The sequence below is a fragment of the Syngnathoides biaculeatus genome, chromosome 8 (genome assembly GCF_019802595.1).
Source record: "Syngnathoides biaculeatus isolate LvHL_M chromosome 8, ASM1980259v1, whole genome shotgun sequence".
NCBI classification, from domain to species: Eukaryota; Metazoa; Chordata; class Actinopteri; order Syngnathiformes; family Syngnathidae; genus Syngnathoides; species Syngnathoides biaculeatus.
The window spans coordinates 10,225,414-10,247,188 of NC_084647.1; the positions used below are offsets into that span (position 1 = coordinate 10,225,414).

At 44.0% G+C, this 21,775-nt stretch overlaps 1 protein-coding gene across 1 annotated transcript; it reads left to right on the forward strand.

Moving 5' to 3' along the window:
* The first annotated feature begins 17,267 nt into the window (after positions 1-17,267).
* On the forward strand, positions 17,268-20,333 carry LOC133505314 (uncharacterized). Its single transcript, XM_061828444.1, has 9 exons — positions 17,268-17,382; positions 17,548-17,612; positions 17,724-17,761; positions 17,847-17,874; positions 18,000-18,026; positions 18,454-18,625; positions 19,189-19,301; positions 19,857-20,028; positions 20,192-20,333. The coding sequence occupies exons 3-9, from the start codon at positions 17,738-17,740 to the stop codon at positions 20,295-20,297; spliced, it is 642 nt and encodes a 213-aa protein (XP_061684428.1). The 5' UTR covers positions 17,268-17,382; positions 17,548-17,612; positions 17,724-17,737; the 3' UTR covers positions 20,298-20,333.
* The last annotated feature ends 1,442 nt before the right edge of the window (positions 20,334-21,775 follow it).

A 21,775-nucleotide genomic window follows, 5' to 3' on the forward strand; every position in this document is an offset into this window, starting at 1 on the left:
TGACATCGGGGCTTTCCACGGAGACAAAGGGTTTCTGTCTCAACCTGTCCTAGATCACAATAGATTATTTCGAAAAGTGTCCAGTATGCAGTTCATCAAGGTTAGCCAACGTGCAAGGATGCGATCAAGGACACGTGCCTACATAGCAGAGCCCCACTGAGGACATGAGGAAATTATGCAGTCATGACTAAATATGGGCAAAAGACATACTTCAATCCCCCTTTCGGACTCTTTTGAGTCCGACACCTGAAATGGACAAAATTAAAGAAAGGTCGTCAGGTGGAGGGATCGCTGAACCTAAGGCGGATCTGTCGGGTCGTGTTGACGAGATGTTGAGTCACGTGTCCCCCTTTCATGCAGGACGTACTGCTGTAGCTGTCTACTCCGTGACCTGTACACCTTGGTTCAGACCATTCACGTTTAATTACTTTTGACCACACAGATTCACAACTATTCATTACGAGTGGGCCCGGGTGTATAAAGGACCCTGGGGACGACTGGTCCTTGGCCAGATCGTTGCGGCTCATGCCCCGTTCCTGCACTCCCGTATCTCTGATCGTGAACACGTGTGTACCGACCTCTGCCTGTTCTCCGACTGACACCGTAAGCCTGACTCCTTTGACACTCCTGCCTTCTCGGATCGATCTCCCGTGTACCGACTCCTGCCCGCCCACGGACCTGCTCTCTATGGTCGACGTCCTGACTACCGCTGCTGCACCTGACTGTCTGCCTGATCCCCAACCTTGGAACAGGTCTCTTAGTCTCCTGAGTCCTGCATTTGGGTCCTCCCTCCGTATCGATGGGTCGTGACACTACGCTTGCTGTTTCAGATTTTCAGGGATATGGCTCTGGCCATTACAAAAAGGGAACTAGTATGACTAGCAAATACTGGTAACCTGACACTGTTTTAATCATGTCAGTGAAATCCTATTGAAATCACTTGACCAGGGCTGTCCACGTCCGGATCGTGGACTCCCTGTGGTGGTTTCATTTATACCTACTGCAAATGCTGCAGTCCTGCAATTCACCTTTAACGGTTTGTCTCATGAAAGAATGCCACCAGGCGTGGAATCATCTGTGTTTCATCCACACCTACAGAATTTTTTTTTTCAATTGTATCTGAGATGAAATGCACTTACCCTCTGAAATATGTCTTATGCCAATATTTAGTCATGACGACATAATTTCCTCATGTCCTCAGGTCTAGCCAGATGTGTCCTTGATCGCATCCCTGCACGTAGGCTAACCTTGATGAACTGCGTACAGGACACTTTGTACTAATCCATTGTCAACTACAACCGGTTGAGACACAAACCCTTTGTTTAAGTGGAAAGCCCTGAACTCACGCCACAGGTTTGATACCACCCATAGTCGTCCCTTCTGACAAGATAAAGGATGTGTACTTTCTCTTTATTTTCGCACTTCTGATCTGCTCTCTACAGCCATTGTCTGGAACTCATAAATGCCCAGAATACTTTGTCAGTAAATTCTTTGAAGAAACTGTTCATCATCTCCAGCCTTTATTTAAATAACCAACATTCTCACTGTCTGAAATTAAACGAACATGCGGAGGAAAAAAGCTTCCTCCAACAATTGGTGACCATAAAAAAAAACTATATATATATATATCAAAGTAAGTAGTTAAGAGGGAAAACATGTAATAATAATAATCCTTCTGAGATCACAAATTGTAGAAATTAAAGTGACCTTAATAAAATGGCCTAAGAAGGATATGACAATACCCAGTGTGTGTTTCTTTCGGCTTGTCCCTTTCGGGGTCACCACAGCGTGTCATCTCAGATGAACGCATATATATGTTTGGCACAATTTTTACGCCGGATGCCCTTCCTGACGCAACCCTTCTCAGGGAGTGGAGGCCCCAGTGGGATACGAACCCACAACCCCTGGTTTACCAAACCAGTGCTCTAACCACTGAGCTACGGGGCCTCATATGACAATACCCAGTAGTAGTTTAAAAAAAAAAAAACAAAAAGAGCGTCCTTCAACATCTGCTGGTGCGCGCACACACATGATTAGAGCGTGGTGGGGCAAGTGTGTGTGTGTGTGCAAGATCAACGGAGGCAACACTGCTTATAAGTTTGCTGTTCTCATTCTTGTTTTTATATGTTTGCATTTTTAAGGTTGAGTTCTTTGAGTTGTTGCTTGCGTAAGTGTGCAAGGAAGCCCAGCCCCCGCGTTCTTGTTGCTTTTTCACTTATCTGGCTCTCTGTTAGTAATAGAAAGACCTGTTGACTACAAAAAAAAGAGAGAGGGGGGGGGGGTTTGTTTAAAAACAAAATGCAGGGACAGTTTGATCGGGAAAGTGAATGGTTCGATTTGCGGCAAATACCAAACCATTCTGAACAATTGTTGCTAAATGTACATGTGAGAAATGCATGTGATGTGTGTGTTGGAGGGTTGCCTGTAAAACAATGAGATAGTGAGAAAGAATAGTTGAAAGAATGGATAAAATGTTGTGAGAAGGGTTCCCTCCATTGTCTTCGACTGCGTGTTTGGTGACAATGAAAGAAACGGAATAAGCTTGTGTTAAAAGAGTGGTGGAAAAAATTAACAGGTTGTCTTCAATAGGTAGAAACGTGAGGGAGAATACTAAGAAAGTTGTGGAAATGAAAGCGAGAGCAAGAATGATGCAATGGGATGTGCGTTGAAGTTGTCCCGTTTGGCTGTCAAGGAAGAAAGTGTTGGTCTGGTTCCGTCAACACCCAAACTGCCCTCCACGCCGCCTCCTTACTTGGAGGAGAAACGGCCTTGGGCGTTGTCTCCAACTAACACATTTGTACAGTCACCTTACTATAAACCAGGAAAGGTTTAAATTAATTTCAGGCTCCATTATTGAATGTAATTGCGGGCCGGCTCAAAGTAAATGCAGAAGATCAAACGTCTCTCACTCATGCACAACAGACATCGAACATGAATACAGTTGCGGAATCTTTGGCTGCTGGAGTGACGGCCCCATTAGAGAATTTGAAGGCAGATTGGAAAAAGTGGCCAATTTGAGAGCTGACCCATTCACACGTTTGACTCAGCAAGGACTGTAGAAGGCAGAATTAAACGGACACCAAGAGGTGCCATAAAATATCAGAAATCAACTTAAGAGAACTGCTACTGACCATGAAGATAGAGCAAATGCTGAAGTGGAAAAGCAAGACTGCTGCGCCCTTCGCGCTAAACAAGAAGCAGCCCGACTGAAAAGAGAACAGGGAGTTGCTGTCTACGCTGCGGAACACGCAGCTAGAGGCTCTTCGAATGTGGAAGCAGAAAACAGGTTGTATGTTGCTCAGTTACAATCAATTAGCAGAATTAAAGTCTCATGTCCAGAATCTTTCAGGTGCCCACCCTGACTCCGTTTTGGATCGAACCAGAGGTCCTGAAGACTCAGATGAATCTTCCAAAAGTCTATATTTTCCTCCTCATCGGTGTGTGACTCGTTACCAAATCTTGCAGGCACCCGTGTTAGCCAAATCTTTCTCTCCCACTGGTGTGAGTGTGTTGCTGCAGAAACTTCCACCCATGCAATCTGGTGGTGCCAATTGGCTTCAAGCACTGCAGAGAGCGGTTACTGGACAAATGTTAACAGCAGGTGACATCTTTTTTTCTCCTTAAACAATCATGTCTGATGCAAAATTCTGGTTTTTCTTCTCGCCCCGATCATCAGGCTCTTACACGAGAAAATTATTTGACCTTGTCTACAGCGTTAGATACTTTATTCCCGCTCCCTGAGTGTGTCATTCCAGATTTGGTTGCTCCCAAAGCAGATGAGGAGGCCGCAGCTTTTCTTGACCGAGCCCTCACTGATTACACTCTGAAAACAGGACACGGCCCTAGAGCCTGTGCTTTGCATTCGCAAGTGTTCCGAGCAGCCATTTTGAAGGGCATTTTCAAGTCAGTGGCGCAAACCATGGAGGCCAATTTGGACCTTCCTGGTGCTGAGGTTGACTGGTGGTAAACGTCATTTGAGGAGACATGCTAAAGATAAGGTAGACAAACAAAAACTACAGAAACACAACTTGCCATGTTGCAGTTGCAAAATCTAAAAAGCAGGAAGAAGCCGTTCTTGCTCTGATCTCATCTCCCTCTGTTGGTGCTGAGTGCATGATGTATCAAGCATGGGTCGAGGTGCGTCCCTGGTGGCCGTAACGTGTGCTTCAATTGTGGACAGCCTGGTCATTGGGCCCCCGAGTCCAGAGAGTGACCTCAAGGGTCTGAATGGAGCATGTGGCTACAATCAAGTAGGTTACAACCAACCCCAAGAGAGTCAAACCAACAGTCACAGACTCTTGCCTTCATTTGTGTTTGCATCTAACTGTCCAGTCAATCTTTTGGGCAGAGATCTCTTCATCGCCACATGCCCTCTCATCAAATGCAGCCTTGATGGACTCCTACTGGAATTTCCAGATGGTAACACCATTCTGCTGCTCTGCCTCCGGTGCCACCTCCCAGTTCCCGCTTGTTGAACAACATGCACCACTGCCGACATCTACTGGGCAAGAGTGGATATTGACTCCAGTGGGTGGCTCGAAGCTGAACGCTTTTGGACTCTCTGGTCACCTTGGGTTCTCAACCTCAGATCTTATGATATGGTAACTGATTGTATGCATTGCACTCTGTACGATAACAGATCAGAGGATGAGATGTATAGTGAGGCATTTCAGGAAATTGAAAACAACATATGGGAATAGAACATGGGTGATTTGTTTGCAGGCAAACCAGGTGTCGCCTTTTCGGAGTTCCTGACTCCTGAACAACTCAAATGGTACAGGATGGCGGATCCCCCGGATCCTTCTATGCCTCCTTGTCACCCACATGTCTCTTTGATGATCTCGCCTCAGCACACAGCGAAGGATCTTTGTCCGTTCGTCTTGGCATACACACAGGCCACAGATTGGCAAAATTCATTTCACTCTGTATTGCTCTATTCCCTGTCACTTGATGCTTATTGGATTCAGTTGTGTGGATTCACACATTTTTACCCACTTCTGTTTCGGAGCACCAGCTTCTGGATAGACACCATGGGCGTGAGACAACCGAGAGCGATTTTGCTGGTCAACTTCTTGATTCACTTCCCACATCGCTGTGGTCCATGTATCCCACTGACGTTGGTCTCTGCAATGTATCACCTGTTGTGTTTCAGATGAAACCAGGACCAATATATGTTCCCCAATACTCTGTAAAAGAGGCTGGGATGGTTGGCATTTCGGAAACAATTGACGGCTTGCTCAAAGCAGGGGTGTTGTGTGAAATTCCTGGCTCTGATTTTAACACCCCCATCTTGCCTGTTGTAAAGAAAAACACTGGAAAGTTTCGCATGGTCCATGCAGCCGTGTTAACCCTCACTTTGCCCTTTGCCCGTCCCGAACCCTCACTCGACACTGTCCCAAATTACATCAGCCCACACTCATTTCACTTGCATTGACTTGGCTAATGCTTTCTTTTGCATTCCGCTTCATCCTTCCATGAAGAATTTTTTTTGCTTTCAATTGAAATGGTGTTTGGTATTCCTACAATCGTCTGCCACAAGGCTTTGTCCTTTCACCTGGACTCTTCAATGACTGTCTTCGCCAGTTGCTGTCTCCACTTGAATTGCCTCATGGGGTTCTCCTGGGGCAGTATGTGGATGACCTCTTGCTGGCGGCTCCATCTGAAACTTCTTGTCTCGAAGCCACTGGGTCTTTGCTTTCTCATTTGGCCTCTGTTGGACTGAAGTGTTCCAAGTCCAAACTCCAGATTGCCCGACCACAGGTTTCCTTTCTTGGACGTCTGATCTCACGCCATGGCACAGGAATGTCTCCCTCTCCCAAAGACGATATCCTCCATCACCCAAACCAACAAATGTCAAAACCATGCTGGCCTTTCTCTGTCTTTGCAACTACTCCAGGCATCATGTTCCAAATTTTGCTGAACTCACTCACCCACTCAGACAGATGGTCAATGAACAAGGTATGCACAATCTTTGTAACACTCTTTGTTGGACCACGGAAGCAGACTCTTCCTTCATCTTCTTGAAACATCATCTTTCCACTGGCGCAGCTTTTGCAATTCCTGATTACAGTCGCATCTTCTATCTTGACGTGTCTGAAAAGATCAGCAGTGTTTCTGCTGCTCTTTATCAGAAAGGGGAAAGAGAAATTCGACAAGTTTGTCTGTATGCATCAACTCCATTGGAAAAATATGAGCAAAGAAACTCAATTTGCGCTTCTTTCGCATCTGCTCTAGCCAGAGTGATTCAGAAGACATCTTACGTTGTTCTTCATAACCTACTGACTGTGCGAACATCACGCAGTACAGTCCAACACATCACGAGTCAACCTTTCACCATGACCGGAGGAAGACAGAGGAAAATGTAACCAATTTTAACACAACCACATATTCGCTTCACTCATGAAGGGGTAAACATGACTGAAGGTCTGCTCGGAGGAGAACCGCATTGTTGTGTACAAAAAACTACGGAAGAAAACTCACTCCGCACTGAACTTAATGCGACACCCAGACTTGATTCTTTTCACAGATGGATGTTGCTTCAAAGGCAACGATGACCTACAATCTGGATTTGCAGTAACCCAACCCACAGAAACAGGTTTTGAAGAAGTGCAGGCAGAAAGAATTCCAGGATCCTAGTCAGCACAAAGAGCAGAAATTTTGGCATTAACGGCAGCTCTCAAGTTGGCAAAAAATCAGTCAGTTAACATTTACACAGATTCGGCACATGCACACATGGACAGTTCATGTTGCATTAAAAGAATGGCAGCGAAACGATTTCCAAACTGCAACCGGTACACCTATTAATCATCAGGACAACATTCTCGAATTGCGAGAATGATTTAATGCTCCCGACAGCGGTGGCAGTACTGAAATGCAAAGGTCACTCTCGAACTAATGATTTTGTATCAGCAGGAAATGAATCAGCAGATCGAGCAGTAAAAAAGGTTGCGGGGTACCGACCAACACTCTAACTGTAAGTGAGTCTGAATGTGACAATCAACAGGAGGTGACAGTAGAAACAGTTAAGTTGTAGCAGGAAAAGGCAAGTCCAGAAGAAAAGAGTGTGGAAGTCGAAAGGGCGTGTCAAAGATGAGGATGGCATATGGCGAAAAGAGGGTAAGTGCATTTCATCTCAGACACAATTGAGAAATGTCATTTCTGAAGCCCATGGGACATTCCATGTAGGTGTGGATGAAACACTGAGACGACTCCACGCCTGGTGGCATCCTTTCATGAGACAAATTGTTACAGGTGAACTGCAGGACTGCAGCGTTTGCAATAGGTACAACAGTATGCTTACAACGAAATCACCACAGGGAGTCCATGATCCGGACGTGGACGCCCCTGGTCAAGTGATTTCAATAGGTTTCGCTGACATGATTAAAACAGTGTCAGGTTACCAGTATTTGCTAGTCATAGTAGTTCCCTTTTTGTAATGGCCAGAGCCATATCCCTGAAAATCTGAAACAGCAAGTATAGTGTTAAAACATTTGGTTAATCACTACATTCACAACCAGACACTCCCCTCGAAATGAATACTTGTGAATCTGTGTGGTTAAAAGTAACTAAACGTAAATAGTCTGAACCTAGGATTACAGGTCCCTTTCAGGTCACGGAGCAGACGATCACAGCAGTACGTCCTCCAGGAAAGGGGGACATGTGGTTCTACATCTCGTCAACACGACCTGCCAGATCCGCCTCGTGTTCAGCGATCCCTCCACCTGACGACAACCGGAAAACCACGTCTTCTCAAGTGCCAGCTGGCACCCGTTGATGACAATATTTGACAAGGAAGCTGACTACGCCCCAGTTCGACTCATTCCAGTGGAAAAGGCCCCATGCCCGATGCACCACCCACTCCTGATGATGACGACGCTGGCACCTTTCTTTAATTTTGTTCCCGATGAACTGCATACTGGACACTTTTTGTAACAATCCATTGCCATCTAGAACCGGTTGAGACAGAAACACTTTGTCTAAGTCGAAAGGCCCGATGTCATGCCACAGGTTTGATCCTGATCATGGTCCGCTCTTCTGACAAGATAAAGGATGTGATCTGCTCTCAACAACTTTGTCTGTAACTCATAAGGGCCCGGAATATTCTGTAAGTAAATTCTTTGAAGAAACTGTTCATCGTCTTCAGTCAATGGAACATGTGACACATACTGCAGGTATTTTTTAAAGTTAAAACAAATTGTACAAACTTGGACCTGTACTTCGGCCTTGTGGAAAGGTAATTTTGTTCTGTAATGTTTCTCACTGTACACATACAGTATTCAGTAGTTCACCTGAGAGTGTCTAAAATGATGATGAAAGCATGAAAATCTTCTTGCATAGTATCAAACTACAGTCAATTATCTCCCAAATTTTTTGCCCCTTCCATCTCAGATATTGGACCGAAGGCCAGGTTACGGAGAAAGGTTGGCAAATTTTGGTGATTGCTGTTTAGGATATTTGCGCATGTGGCATTTTAGACGGGATCTTGAATTTAAATTAAAAAAAAAATGCAAATCAAGGGCAAAGTCTTTGAAGAACTAAAATAGATAGAATCCTCGGTCGCTGCAAATCGATGTACTATGCAATTTTTTTTCTTGATTTTGACGATGCTTTTTATATAAATTCTGTCAAAACGAATCAGCAGATCGAGCAGCAAAAAAGGTTGCGGGCTACCGAAAAACACTCCAGCTAACTAAGTGAGTCTGAATGTGACGATCAACAAGAGGTGACAGTAGAAACAGTTAAGTTGTGGCAGGAAAAAGCGAGCCCAGAAGAAAAGTGTGTGGAAGTTGAAAAGGGTGTCAAAGATGAGGATGGCATATGGTGAAAGGCGCTTTGGAGGACGCTTTTTTCCTACACGTGTTCGTTTAATTTCGGACAGTGAGAATGTTGGTTATCCAAATAAAGGCTGGAGATGATGAACAGTTTCTTCGAAGAATTTACTTACAGAATATTCTGGGCACTTATGAGTTCCAGACAATGGCTGTAGAGCAGATCAGAAGTGCGAAGATACAGAGAAAGTACACATCCTTTATCTTGTCAGAAGGGCCAACTATGGGTGGTATCAAACCTGTGGCGTTAGTTCGGGGCTTTCCACTTAAACAAAGGGTTTCTGTCTCAACCGGTTCTAGCTGGCAATGGATTATTACAAAAAGTGTCCAGTATGCAGTTCATCAAGGTTAGCCTACGTGCAGAGATGCGGTCAAGTACACATCTGGCTAGAGCTGAGGACATGAGAACATCATGTAGTCATGACTAAATATGGGCATAAGACATACTTCTATCCCCGTTTCGGACTCGAAAGAGTCCGACACTTGAAATGAACAAAATTAAAGAAAGGTGCCAGTGTTGTCATCGTCCGGAGTGGGCGGTGCATCGGGCTTGGGGCCTTTTCCACTGGAATGAGTCGAGCTGGGGCACAGTCAGCTTCCTTGTCGAACGATGTCATCAACGGGTGCCAGCTGGCACTTGAGAAGACGTGGTTTTCCGGTTGTCGTCAGGTGGAGGGATCGCTGAATCCGAGGCGGATCTGACAGGTCGTGTTGACGAGATGTAGAACCACATGTCCCCCTTTCCTGGAGGACGCACTGCTGTGATCGTCTTCTACGTGACCTAAAAGGGACCTGTAATACTAGGTTCAGACTATTTACGTTTAGTTACTTTTAACCACACAGATTCACAAGTATTCATTTTGAGGGGAGTGTCTGGTAGTGAATGTAGTGATTAACCAAATGTTTTAACACTATGCTTGCTGTTTCAGATTTTCAGGGATATGGCTCTGGCCATTACAAAAAGGGAACTACTATGACTAGCAAATACTGGTAACCTGACACTGTTTTAATCATGTCAGCGAAACCTATTGAAATCACTTGACCAGGGGCGTCCACGTCCGGATCATGGACTCCCTGTGGTGATTTCGTTGTAAGCATACTGTTGTACCTATTGCAAACGCTGCAGTCCTGCAGTTCACCTGTAACAATTTGTCTCATGAAAGGATGCCACCAGGCGTGGAGTCGTCTCAGTGTTTCATCCACACCTACATGGAATGTCCCATGGGCTTCAGAAATGACATTTCTCAATTTGTCTGATGATGAAATGCACTTACCCTCTTTTCGCCATATGCCATCCTCTTTGACCCGCCCTTTCGCTTTCGACTTCCACACTCTTTTCTTCTGGACTTGCCTTTTCCTGCTACAACTTAACTGTTTCTACTGTCACCTCCTGTTGATTGTCACATTCAGACTCACTTACAGTTAGAGTGTTGGTCGGTACCCCCCGCAACCTTTTTTACTGCTCGATCTGCTGATTCATTTCCTGCTGATACAAAATCATTAGTTCGAGAGTGACCTTTGCATTTCAGTACTGCCACCGCTGTCGGGAGCATTAAATCATTCTCGCAATTCGAGAATGTTGTCCTGATGATTAATAGGTGTACCGGTTGCAGTTTGGAAATCGTTTCGCTGCCATTCTTTTAATGCAACATGAACTGTCCATGTGTGCATGTGCCGAATCTGTGTAAATGTTAACTGACTGATTTTTTGCCAACTTGAGAGCTGCCGTTAATGCCAAAATTTCTGCTCTTTGTGCTGACTAGGATCCTGGAATTCTTTCTGCCTGCACTTCTTCAAAACCTGTTTCTGTGGGTTGGGTTACTGCAAATCCAGATTGTAGGTCATCGTTGCCTTTGAAGCAACATCCATCTGTGAAAAGAATCAAGTCTGGGTGTCGCATTAAGTTCAGTGCGGAGTGAGTTTTCTTCCGTAGTTTTTTGTACACAACAATGCGGTTCTCCTCCGAGCAGACCTTCAGTCATGTTTACCCCTTCATGAGTGAAGCGAATATGTGGTTGTGTTAAAATTGGTTACATTTTCCTCTGTCTTCCTCCGGTCATGGTGAAAGGTTGACTCGTGATGTGTTGGACTGTACTGCGTGATGTTCGCACAGTCAGTAGGTTATGAAGAACAACGTAAGATGTCTTCTGAATCACTCTGGCTAGAGCAGATGCGAAAGAAGCGCAAATTGAGTTTCTTTGCTCATATTTTTCCAATGGAGTTGATGCATACAGACAAACTTGTCGAATTTCTCTTTCCCCTTTCTGATAAAGAGCAGCAGAAACACTGCTGATCTTTTCAGACACGTCAAGATAGAAGATGCGACTGTAATCAGGAATTGCAAAAGCTGCGCCAGTGGAAAGATGATGTTTCAAGAAGATGAAGGAAGAGTCTGCTTCCGTGGTCCAACAAAGAGTGTTACAAAGATTGTGCATACCTTGTTCATTGACCATCTGTCTGAGTGGGTGAGTGAGTTCAGCAAAATTTGGAACATGATGCCTGGAGTAGTTGCAAAGACAGAGAAAGGCCAGCATGGTTTTGACATTTGTTGGTTTGGGTGATGGAGGATATCGTCTTTGGGAGAGGGAGACATTCCTGTGCCATGGCGTGAGATCAGACGTCCAAGAAAGGAAACCTGTGGTCGGGCAATCTGGAGTTTGGACTTGGAACACTTCAGTCCAACAGAGGCCAAATGAGAAAGCAAAGACCCAGTGGCTTCGAGACAAGAAGTTTCAGATGGAGCCGCCAGCAAGAGGTCATCCACATACTGCCCCAGGAGAACCCCATGAGGCAATTCAAGTGGAGACAGCAACTGGCGAAGACAGTCATTGAAGAGTCCAGGTGAAAGGACAAAGCCTTGTGGCAGACGATTGTAGGAATACCAAACACCATTTCAATTGAAAGCAAAAAAAATTCTTCATGGAAGGATGAAGCGGAATGCAAAAGAAAGCATTAGCCAAGTCAATGCAAGTGAAATGAGTGTGGGCTGATGTAATTTGGGACAGTGTCGAGTGAGGGTTCGGGACGGGCAAAGTGAGGGTTAACACGGCTGCATGGACCATGCGAAACTTTCCAGTGTTTTTCTTTACAACAGGCAAGATGGGGGTGTTAAAATCAGAGCCAGGAATTTCACACAACACCCCTGCTTTGAGCAAGCCGTCAATTGTTTCCGAAATGCCAACCATCCCAGCCTCTTTTACAGAGTATTGGGGAACATATATTGGTCCTGGTTTCATCTGAAACACAACAGGTGATACATTGCAGAGACCAACGTCAGTGGGATACATGGACCACAGCGATGTGGGAAGTGAATCAAGAAGTTGACCAGCAAAATCGCTCTCGGTTGTCTCACGCCCATGGTGTCTATCCAGAAGCTGGTGCTCCGAAACAGAAGTGGGTAAAAATGTGTGAATCCACACAACTGAATCCAATAAGCATCAAGTGACAGGGAATAGAGCAATACAGAGTGAAATGAATTTTGCCAATCTGTGGCCTGTGTGTATGCCAAGACGAACGGACAAAGATCCTTCGCTGTGTGCTGAGGCGAGATCATCAAAGAGACATGTGGGTGACAAGGAGGCATAGAAGGATCCGGGGGATCCGCCATCCTGTACCATTTGAGTTGTTCAGGAGTCAGGAACTCCGAAAAGGCGACACCTGGTTTGCCTGCAAACAAATCACCCATGTTCTATTCCCATATGTTGTTTTCAATTTCCTGAAATGCCTCACTATACATCTCATCCTCTGATCTGTTATCGTACAGAGTGCAATGCATACAATCAGTTACCATATCATAAGATCTGAGGTTGAGAACCCAAGGTGACCAGAGAGTCCAAAAGCGTTCAGCTTCGAGCCACCCACTGGAGTCAATATCCACTCTTGCCCAGTAGATGTCGGCAGTGGTGCATGTTGTTCAACAAGCGGGAACTGGGAGGTGGCACCGGAGGCAGAGCAGCAGAATGGTGTTACCATCTGGAAATTCCAGTAGGAGTCCATCAAGGCTGCATTTGATGAGAGGGCATGTGGCGATGAAGAGATCTCTGCCCAAAAGATTGACTGGACAGTTAGATGCAAACACAAATGAAGGCAAGAGTCTGTGACTGTTGGTTTGACTCTCTTGGGGTTGGTTGTAACCTACTTGATTGTAGCCACATGCTCCATTCAGACCCTTGAGGTCACTCTCTGGACTCGGGGGCCCAATGACCAGGCTGTCCACAATTGAAGCACACGTTACGGCCACCAGGGACGCACCTCGACCCATGCTTGATACATCATGCACTCAGCACCAACAGAGGGAGATGAGATCAGAGCAAGAACGGCTTCTTCCTGCTTTTTAGATTTTGCAACTGCAACATGGCAAGTTGTGTTTCTGTAGTTTTTGTTTGTCTACCTTATCTTTAGCATGTCTCCTCAAATGACGTTTACCACCAGTCAACCTCAGCACCAGGAAGGTCCAAATTGGCCTCCATGGTTTGCGCCACTGACTTGAAAATGCCCTTCAAAATGGCTGCTCGGAACACTTGCGAATGCAAAGCACAGGCTCTAGGGCCGTGTCCTGTTTTCAGAGTGTAATCAGTGAGGGCTCGGTCAAGAAAAGCTGCGGCCTCCTCATCTGCTTTGGGAGCAACCAAATCTGGAATGACACACTCAGGGAGCGGGAATAAAGTATCTAACGCTGTAGACAAGGTCAAATAATTTTCTCGTGTAAGAGCCTGATGATCGGGGCGAGAAGAAAAACCAGAATTTTGCATCAGACATGATTGTTTAAGGAGAAAAAAAGATGTCACCTGCTGTTAACATTTGTCCAGTAACCGCTCTCTGCAGTGCTTGAAGCCAATTGGCACCACCAGATTGCATGGGTGGAAGTTTCTGCAGCAACACACTCACACCAGTGGGAGAGAAAGATTTGGCTAACACGGGTGCCTGCAAGATTTGGTAACGAGTCACACACCGATGAGGAGGAAAATATAGACTTTTGGAAGATTCATCTGAGTCTTCAGGACCTCTGGTTCGATCCAAAACGGAGTCAGGGTGGGCACCTGAAAGATTCTGGACATGAGACTTTAATTCTGCTAATTGATTGTAACTGAGCAACATACAACCTGTTTTCTGCTTCCACATTCGAAGAGCCTCTAGCTGCGTGTTCCGCAGCGTAGACAGCAACTCCCTGTTCTCTTTTCAGTCGGGCTGCTTCTTGTTTAGCGCGAAGGGCGCAGTCTTGCTTTTCCACTTCAGCATTTGCTCTATCTTCATGGTCAGTAGCAGTTCTCTTAAGTTGATTTCTGATATTTTATGGCACCTCTTGGTGTCCGTTTAATTCTGCCTTCTACAGTCCTTGCTGAGTCAAACGTGTGAATGGGTCAGCTCTCAAATTGGCCACTTTTTCCAATCTGCCTTCAAATTCTCTAATGGGGGCCGTCACTCCAGCAGCCAAAGATTCCGCAACTGTATTCATGTTCGATGTCTGTTGTGCATGAGTGAGAGACGTTTGATCTTCTACATCTACTTTGAGCCGGCCCGCAATTACATTCAATAATGGAGCCTGAAATTAATTTAAACCTTTCCTGGTTTATAGTAAGGTGACTGTACAAATGTGTTAGTTGGAGACAACGCCCAAGGCCGTTTCTCCTCCAAGTAAGGAGGCGGCGTGGAGGGCAGTTTGGGTGTTGACGGTACCAGACCAACACTTTCTTCCTTGACAGCCAAACGGGACAACTTCAACGCACATCCCATTGCATCATTCTTGCTCTCGCTTTCATTTCCACAACTTTCTTAGTATTCTCCCTCACGTTTCTACCTATTGAAGACAACCTGTTAATTTTTTCCACCACTCTTTTAACACAAGCTTATTCCGTTTCTTTCATTGTCACCAAACACGCAGTCGAAGACAATGGAGGGAACCCTTCTCACAACATTTTATCCATTCTTTCAACTATTCTTTCTCACTATCTCATTGTTTTACAGGCAACCCTCCAACACACACATCACATGCATTTCTCACATGTACATTTAGCAACAATTGTTCAGAATGGTTTGGTATTTGCCGCAAATCGAACCATTCACTTTCCCGATCAAACTGTCCCTGCATTTTGTTTTTAAACAAACCCCCCCCCCTCTCTCTTTTTTTTTGTAGTCAACAGGTCTTTCTATTACTAACAGAGAGCCAGATAAGTGAAAAAGCAACAAGAACGCGGGGGCTGGGCTTCCTTGCACACTTACGCAAGCAACAACTCAAAGAACTCAACCTTAAAAATGCAAACATATAAAAACAAGAATGAGAACAGCAAACTTATAAGCAGTGTTGCCTCCGTTGATCTTGCACACACACACACACACTTGCCCCACCACGCTCTAATCATGTGTGTGCGCGCACCAGCAGATGTTGAAGGACGCTCTTTTTGTTTTTTTTTTTTTAAACTACTACTGGGTATTGTCATATGAGGCCCCGTAGCTCAGTGGTTAGAGCACTGGTTTGGTAAACCAGGGGTTGTGGGTTCGTATCCCACTGGGGCCTCCACTCCCTGAGAAGGGTTGCGTCAGGAAGGGCATCCGGCGTAAAAATTGTGCCAAACATATATATGCGTTCATCTGAGATGACACGCTGTGGTGACCCCGAAAGGGACAAGCCGAAAGAAACACACACTGGGTATTGTCATATCCTTCTTAGGCCATTTTATTAAGGTCACTTTAATTTCTACAATTTGTGATCTCAGAAGGATTATTATTATTACATGTTTTCCCTCTTAACTACTTACTTGATATATATATATATATATATATATATAGTTTTTTTTTATGGTCACCAATTGTTGGAGGAAGCTTTTTTCCTCCGCATGTTCGTTTAATTTCAGACAGTGAGAATGTTGGTTATTTAAATAAAGGCTGGAGATGATGAACAGTTTCTTCAAAGAATTTACTGACAAAGTATTCTGGGCATTTATGAGTTCCAGACAATGGCTGTAGAGAGCAGATCAGAAGTGCGAAAATAAAGAGAAAGTACACATCCTTTATCTTGTCAGAAGGGACGACTATGGGTGGTATCAAACCTGTGGCGTGAGTTCAGGGCTTTCCACTTAAACAAAGGGTTTGTGTCTCAACCGGTTGTAGTTGACAATGGATTAGTACAAAGTGTCCTGTACGCAGTTCATCAAGGTTAGCCTACGTGCAGGGATGCGATCAAGGACACATCTGGCTAGACCTGAGGACATGAGGAAATTATGTCGTCATGACTAAATATTGGCATAAGACATATTTCAGAGGGTAAGTGCATTTCATCTCAGATACAATTGAAAAATAAAATTTCTGTAGGTGTGGATGAAACACTGAGACGATTCCACGCCTGGTGGCATTCTTTCATGAGACAAACTGTTAAAGGTGAATTGCAGGACTGCAGCATTTGCAGTAGGTATAAATCAGTATACCTGCAATGAAACCACCACAGGGAGTCCACGATCCGGACGTGGACAGCCCTGGTCAAGTGATTTCAATAGGATTTCGCTGACATGATTAAAACAGTGTCAGGTTACCAGTATTTGCTAGTCATAGTAGTTTCTCTTTTGTAATGGCCAGAGCCATATCCCTGCAAATCTGAAACAGCAAGCGTAGTGTCACGACCCATCGATACAGAGGGAGGACCCAAATGCAGGACTCAGGAGACTAAGAGACCTGTTCCAAGGTTGGGGATCAGGCAGACAGTCAGGTGCAGCAGCGGTAGTCAGGACGTCGACCATAGAGAGCAGGTCCGCGGGCGGGCAGGAGTCGGTACACGGGAGATCGATCAGAGAAGGCAGGAGTGTCAAAGGAGTCAGGCTTACGGTTCAGTCGGAGAACTGGCGGATGTTGTTACACGTGTTCACGATCAGAGATACGGGAGTGCAGGAACGGGGCATGAGCCGCAACGATCTGGCCAAGGACCAGTCGTCCCCAGGGTCCTTTATACACCCGGGCCCACTCGTAATGAATAGTTGTGAATCTGTGTGGTCAAAAGTAATTAAACGTGAATGGTCTGAACCAAGGTGTACAGGTCACGGAGTAGACAGCTACAGCAGTACGTCCTGCATGAAAGGGGGACACGTGACTCAACATCTCGTCAACACGACCCGACAGATCCGCCTTAGGTTCAGGTTCAAGTTATCCCTCCACCTGACGACCTTTCTTTAATTTTGTCCATTTCAGGTGTCGGACTCAAAAGAGTCCGAAAGGGGGATTGAAGTATGTCTTATGCCCATATTTAGTCATGACTGCATAATTTCCTCATGTCCTCAGTGGGGCTCTGCTATGTAGGCACGTGTCCTTGATCGCATCCTTGCACGTTGGCTAACCTTGATGAACTGCATACTGGACACTTTTCGAAATAATCTATTGTGATCTAGGACAGGTTGAGACAGATATCCTTTGTCTAAGTGGAACGCCCCGATGTCATGCCACAGGTTTGATACCGCCCATGGTCCGCCCTTCTGACCAGATAAAGGATGTGTGCTTTCTCTGTATCTTCGCACTTGTGATCTGCTCTCAACAGCCATTGTCTGTAACTCGTAAGGGCCCGGAATATTCTGTAAGTAAATTCTTTGAAGAAACTGTTCATCGTCTCCAGCCTTTATTTAGGATAACCAACATTCTCATTCCTCAAACTTAAATGAACACGCAGAGGAAAAAAGTCCTCCAACAAGACTTATTGCTACAACCTGTGAAAAATATGAACTATTGCCTCTGTGTGCAGGAAATTCAGTCTAGTGGATCGTTCCTTGTTGTCAACGCAGGCACCCTATCAAGAACATCAGTCGTGTAAGTTTCTTTTGAGGATTTTCTTCAATGTAATTAGTTTGAAACAATTCTTAAGCCAATGGTATACTTGGTTATACTTATATATACACTTGGTACTTTTTTACGTTTTAGGAAAAGCTACAAAAATGTCACTTTCAATGATCAAATGGGTAATGTATAAATATCTCTTCAATTGAAACATGGATCAAGATTTACCATGCAATTGTACTAATACTGAATGTACTCCGGCATCAGTTGTTCACACTCGTGCTCCTTCAATCTGGTGAGATTTTTTTTCTTTTTTTTTCCCTTCAACCTCAGTCTGTACAATATTTCTTCTCTGAAACACCTTGGACATATCCTGTATCTGAAACTTATTTTTGTGATTTTTTTATTTTTTCCCCCTAGGGAATCTCATCCAAGCCAGTAGTGACCGTAAGAAGGCTGCTCATTTTGTTTATTCTGCATCGATTATAGTGCTTAAAATCTAAGGCATAACACGCCCGACAGGTTTTAGTCTACTCAGAGTATTCTCATATTTAGAGTCCAAACACATTTGACTTTTTTTTTAACCAAATATTGATGAGATTTTTTTAACTCCTAATCTGTCATGTTAGTTATTGTGGTGAAAAAAAAGTTTGTCCTTAACTGTCATTGTAAGTCTCCTACAAGTGGAACATTATGCTAACAAAACATGGCGCTTAAACGGTTTGGTGCCTGTAACTATAATACTGTATCTTGTGAGCTATTAAAACACAGCAGGGTGTTAAATGACTCGGCAACATAGGTAAATGTATGTCACATTTGAAATGGGTAATCCTGTGATTTAAAACATGTCCCACCCACTAAATGATTGCTCCAGAATGCTGGACTCCGTGGTTTGATCGTGACAACCCCTCTGGTACTGGAGACTATGAAACTCTTGCAGACCTGCTCAAAGAAAACCCAGGGAAGGTCTGTGAGCATCCAATTGAAATTGAGGTCAAAACAAAATCTGGAGCCAGTGTTGGTACAACGGGCGATGTGATTCATACGTAAGTACAAGATGAACCACAAATGTTAACTCAATGTTTCCCAAATTTTGTCAATGGAACATGTGATCCATAGTGTAGGCATGAGGAAGATTAAAACAAATTGTACAAATTTAGACCTGTACTTCAGCCTTGTGGAAAGGTAATTTTGTTCTATAATGTTTTGTTTTTTTTTGGGGGTGGGGCTGTTATCCTAGACTGTCTAAAATGATGCAAGCATGTAAATCTTCTTGCTTGATATCAAACTAGTCAATTATCTCCCAAATTTGAGAACATCTCTCTTTTGACCCTTCCATGTCAGATATTGGACCGAAAGCCAGGCTATGGTTGGCAAATTTTAGTGATTGCTGTTTAGAACATCTGCGCATTTTAGACAGGATCTTTTATTTAAATTAAAAAAAAAAAAAAATCAAATACAGGGCAAACTCTGTGAAGAACTAAAATGGTATCCTCAGTCGCAGCAAATTGTATTATACAAATTGTTCTTTAATTTGACAGTGCATACTATAGAAATTCTGGTATGTTTTGAAAAAGGTTGCTTTTTCTCTTTCTGCCCCCCTCCACAGATCTAATGCACACACTGGATTTATATGTAGAAATCGTGACCAGCTGCATGATGGTCTTTGTGCAGATTATCAAGTTCGTTTCTTGTGCCCCGTTGAGTTCTGTAAAGCAAAAGGTATTCTTGCACAAGTACTGTATTTAGCCAATAGTTTATGCTTTACCCCACTACCGTTCAGCTCAATCATAAATGTGATATTGCACATCACAAATGCTTGTTTGGCTTTTTTTTTTTTTTTTAAACTTGGCAGTGCATCAAAGTTAATGAAACTCCACCACACCCTGCTTCAAACCAATAGAAAATAATTTCCAGCACAATTTGTCGGAATTGGATACAGAACACTAAGAATTGGACAGTTATCAGTCTATATACTGTTCAGCTGCAAAACCAAATTTAGTCCTTAACATCTAAATGGTCATGGTATTTTGGACATCGGTCTGCATGGCATGAATATTTTTTTTTTTTCTCAATCTGTCATGAATGTGTGGAGAAATAACATTTCACGTTTACTGTTGAATAAAGTCCAATGTTTTTACTTTGATTTCAGCCACAAGTTTTCACATCAATATAATACTGTAAACAACCTGAGAGCCGAGCTACCATGTGATTAGATTCAGAAAACTTTCAATTGAATCAAACTACATTGTCATCTTCTTTCCTGTCTATATTAAGAATGCAAGACTCCATGGTACGATCGAGACAACCCTAGTGGGACCGGAGACTATGAGACACTTGAGAAACTCAACATTGAACACCCAAATGAAATCTGCGAATTCCCGCTGGACATTGAGGTCCAAACCGTCACTGGAAGTAGTCTGGCTTCAACGGGGAATGTCATTAGTATGTAAGTACTACATTGCACACATTCATTGTACTTAATCTAACCGGATCTGCTTGGTTTAAGGACTTTCCCTCGCTCACAAATGTACAGTACACTGAGCTGATGGGCTCAGAATTCGCTATTACTTTCCATGTTTGGATTTAAGTGATTACTTTCATCTCTGCAGAATGGATACAACTACTGGGTTCATCTGTAAAAATGCTGACCAGACGGGGCGACGTTGCTCTGATTATAAAGTTCGCTTCATATGTCCCATCGATTTCTGTAACTAACTGGATATTCATGTAAAATAAACTATGAATTCCAAGTCGTCGTTCATTCTGGTATACTTTTTATACTGTGGTGTCCTTTGTGCGGTTGGGGGCCATCTCTTAATCTGGTTTCAAACCTTTTTTGGACATATTTTAATACGTTCAAGTCTGTGAAACAAGTCACAAGTCACACAGTCTTAGACTGATGAAATCAAATCAATTTAATACAAGAAATAAATATTTGCAGTGCGTACAATTCTTTCACTCCAGCTAAAGCGTAGCTGTAATCCTGAGAACCATCAATAGGAGGAAGTAAAATTTAGTTGTGAAAAACAGTAGTTACATCAAGGTAGTCATCAATATTTTTATTTTAAATACAATTTTTACAATTATCCTCAGTATCATCTTTATATTACACCATCATTCATTCATTACATATTTCATTCTCAGGGCACTGAAAATACCAAAGCGGACTGCCCTGGTTGTATTAGAAGACGTTTGTCGTCTCATCTGAACAGGCTTCATCATTTCCGGCAACGAGGCTTAGTTACAACAGAACAGCCTGAGTTGGGTGTTTGCAAATTGCAGCTCCCTGATATTATTTACATCCACCTGATGGGGTCGGATTGCATGTGCTTCAGGCTTTACATGGGAGTAGGTATTCCCACGCCCCATCGTGTGCTGCTTTTACAAAAAAAAAACACTTTTTGGTGTGTAGAGGAAAAGAAACTGGCCGCGTAGTCACCTCACTCAATGGAGCGCTTAAAGGTCAGGTGTCATGAAATGGATGATTTTCACTATGTTATTAATGAAAAAAATGACAGCCGGTATGGACCCATCCGTTTCTTCACCACAAAACATGATTTTGACGCATATGGCTTTTTGTAACTCCCGCCATGAAAATCCTCTCGAGGGATTTGTTTTCGAGAAGAAGCAGGAAGTGACGTACGGGGCAGGAGCGCCCTCAAGCGGACTCGTTTGTTTCTATTTTACCTGCAGGAAGGTAGCTCGTTGTTCCTTCGTGTTAGGTAAAATGCCGGCTTGTTGCATTGCTGGATATTGCTCGAATGCTTGGGGGGATGGATTTACCCTTCATAGGTTTCCAACAGACCCGGTTTGTCGTGAAAAATGGATTGCACGGGTGCAGAGGATGAGAGCTTCGTGGCTTCCAAATGACAGGTAGATGGGTATACAGCCACTAAAAAAAAAAATATCGGGACAGCGGTGAGTTTCTATTTTAAGATCGTTAGTTTTGACAGTAATTTTGCATTGAGATAAACGGACTGCCGGAGCAGTCTAGAAAACCTGAAGCGCGTAGGAGAACCGCCCAAAATGGTACAGAGGGAATGGCGTCCGGATCCAGCAGAGCAATCAGAGGTTGACCGAAGTGGTTGGTTACAAGTGAAGAGAGAAAATACACACACACACACACACACACACACACACACACTTACCCTCCATCTTGCCATGGAACAGCTCCCTAAGCCAAGAAGAAAGCT

Bases quoted from the DNA above. Each gene is read 5' to 3' on its own strand.
- LOC133505314 (XM_061828444.1), top strand. From the start codon at position 17,738: ATGTCACTTTCAATGATCAAATGG. The intron at 18,027-18,453 runs GTAAGAAGGCTG...TGATTGCTCCAG, and splicing joins CATCCAAGCCAGTAGTGACC to AATGCTGGACTCCGTGGTTT. The intron at 18,626-19,188 runs GTAAGTACAAGA...CCCCCTCCACAG, and splicing joins ACGGGCGATGTGATTCATAC to ATCTAATGCACACACTGGAT.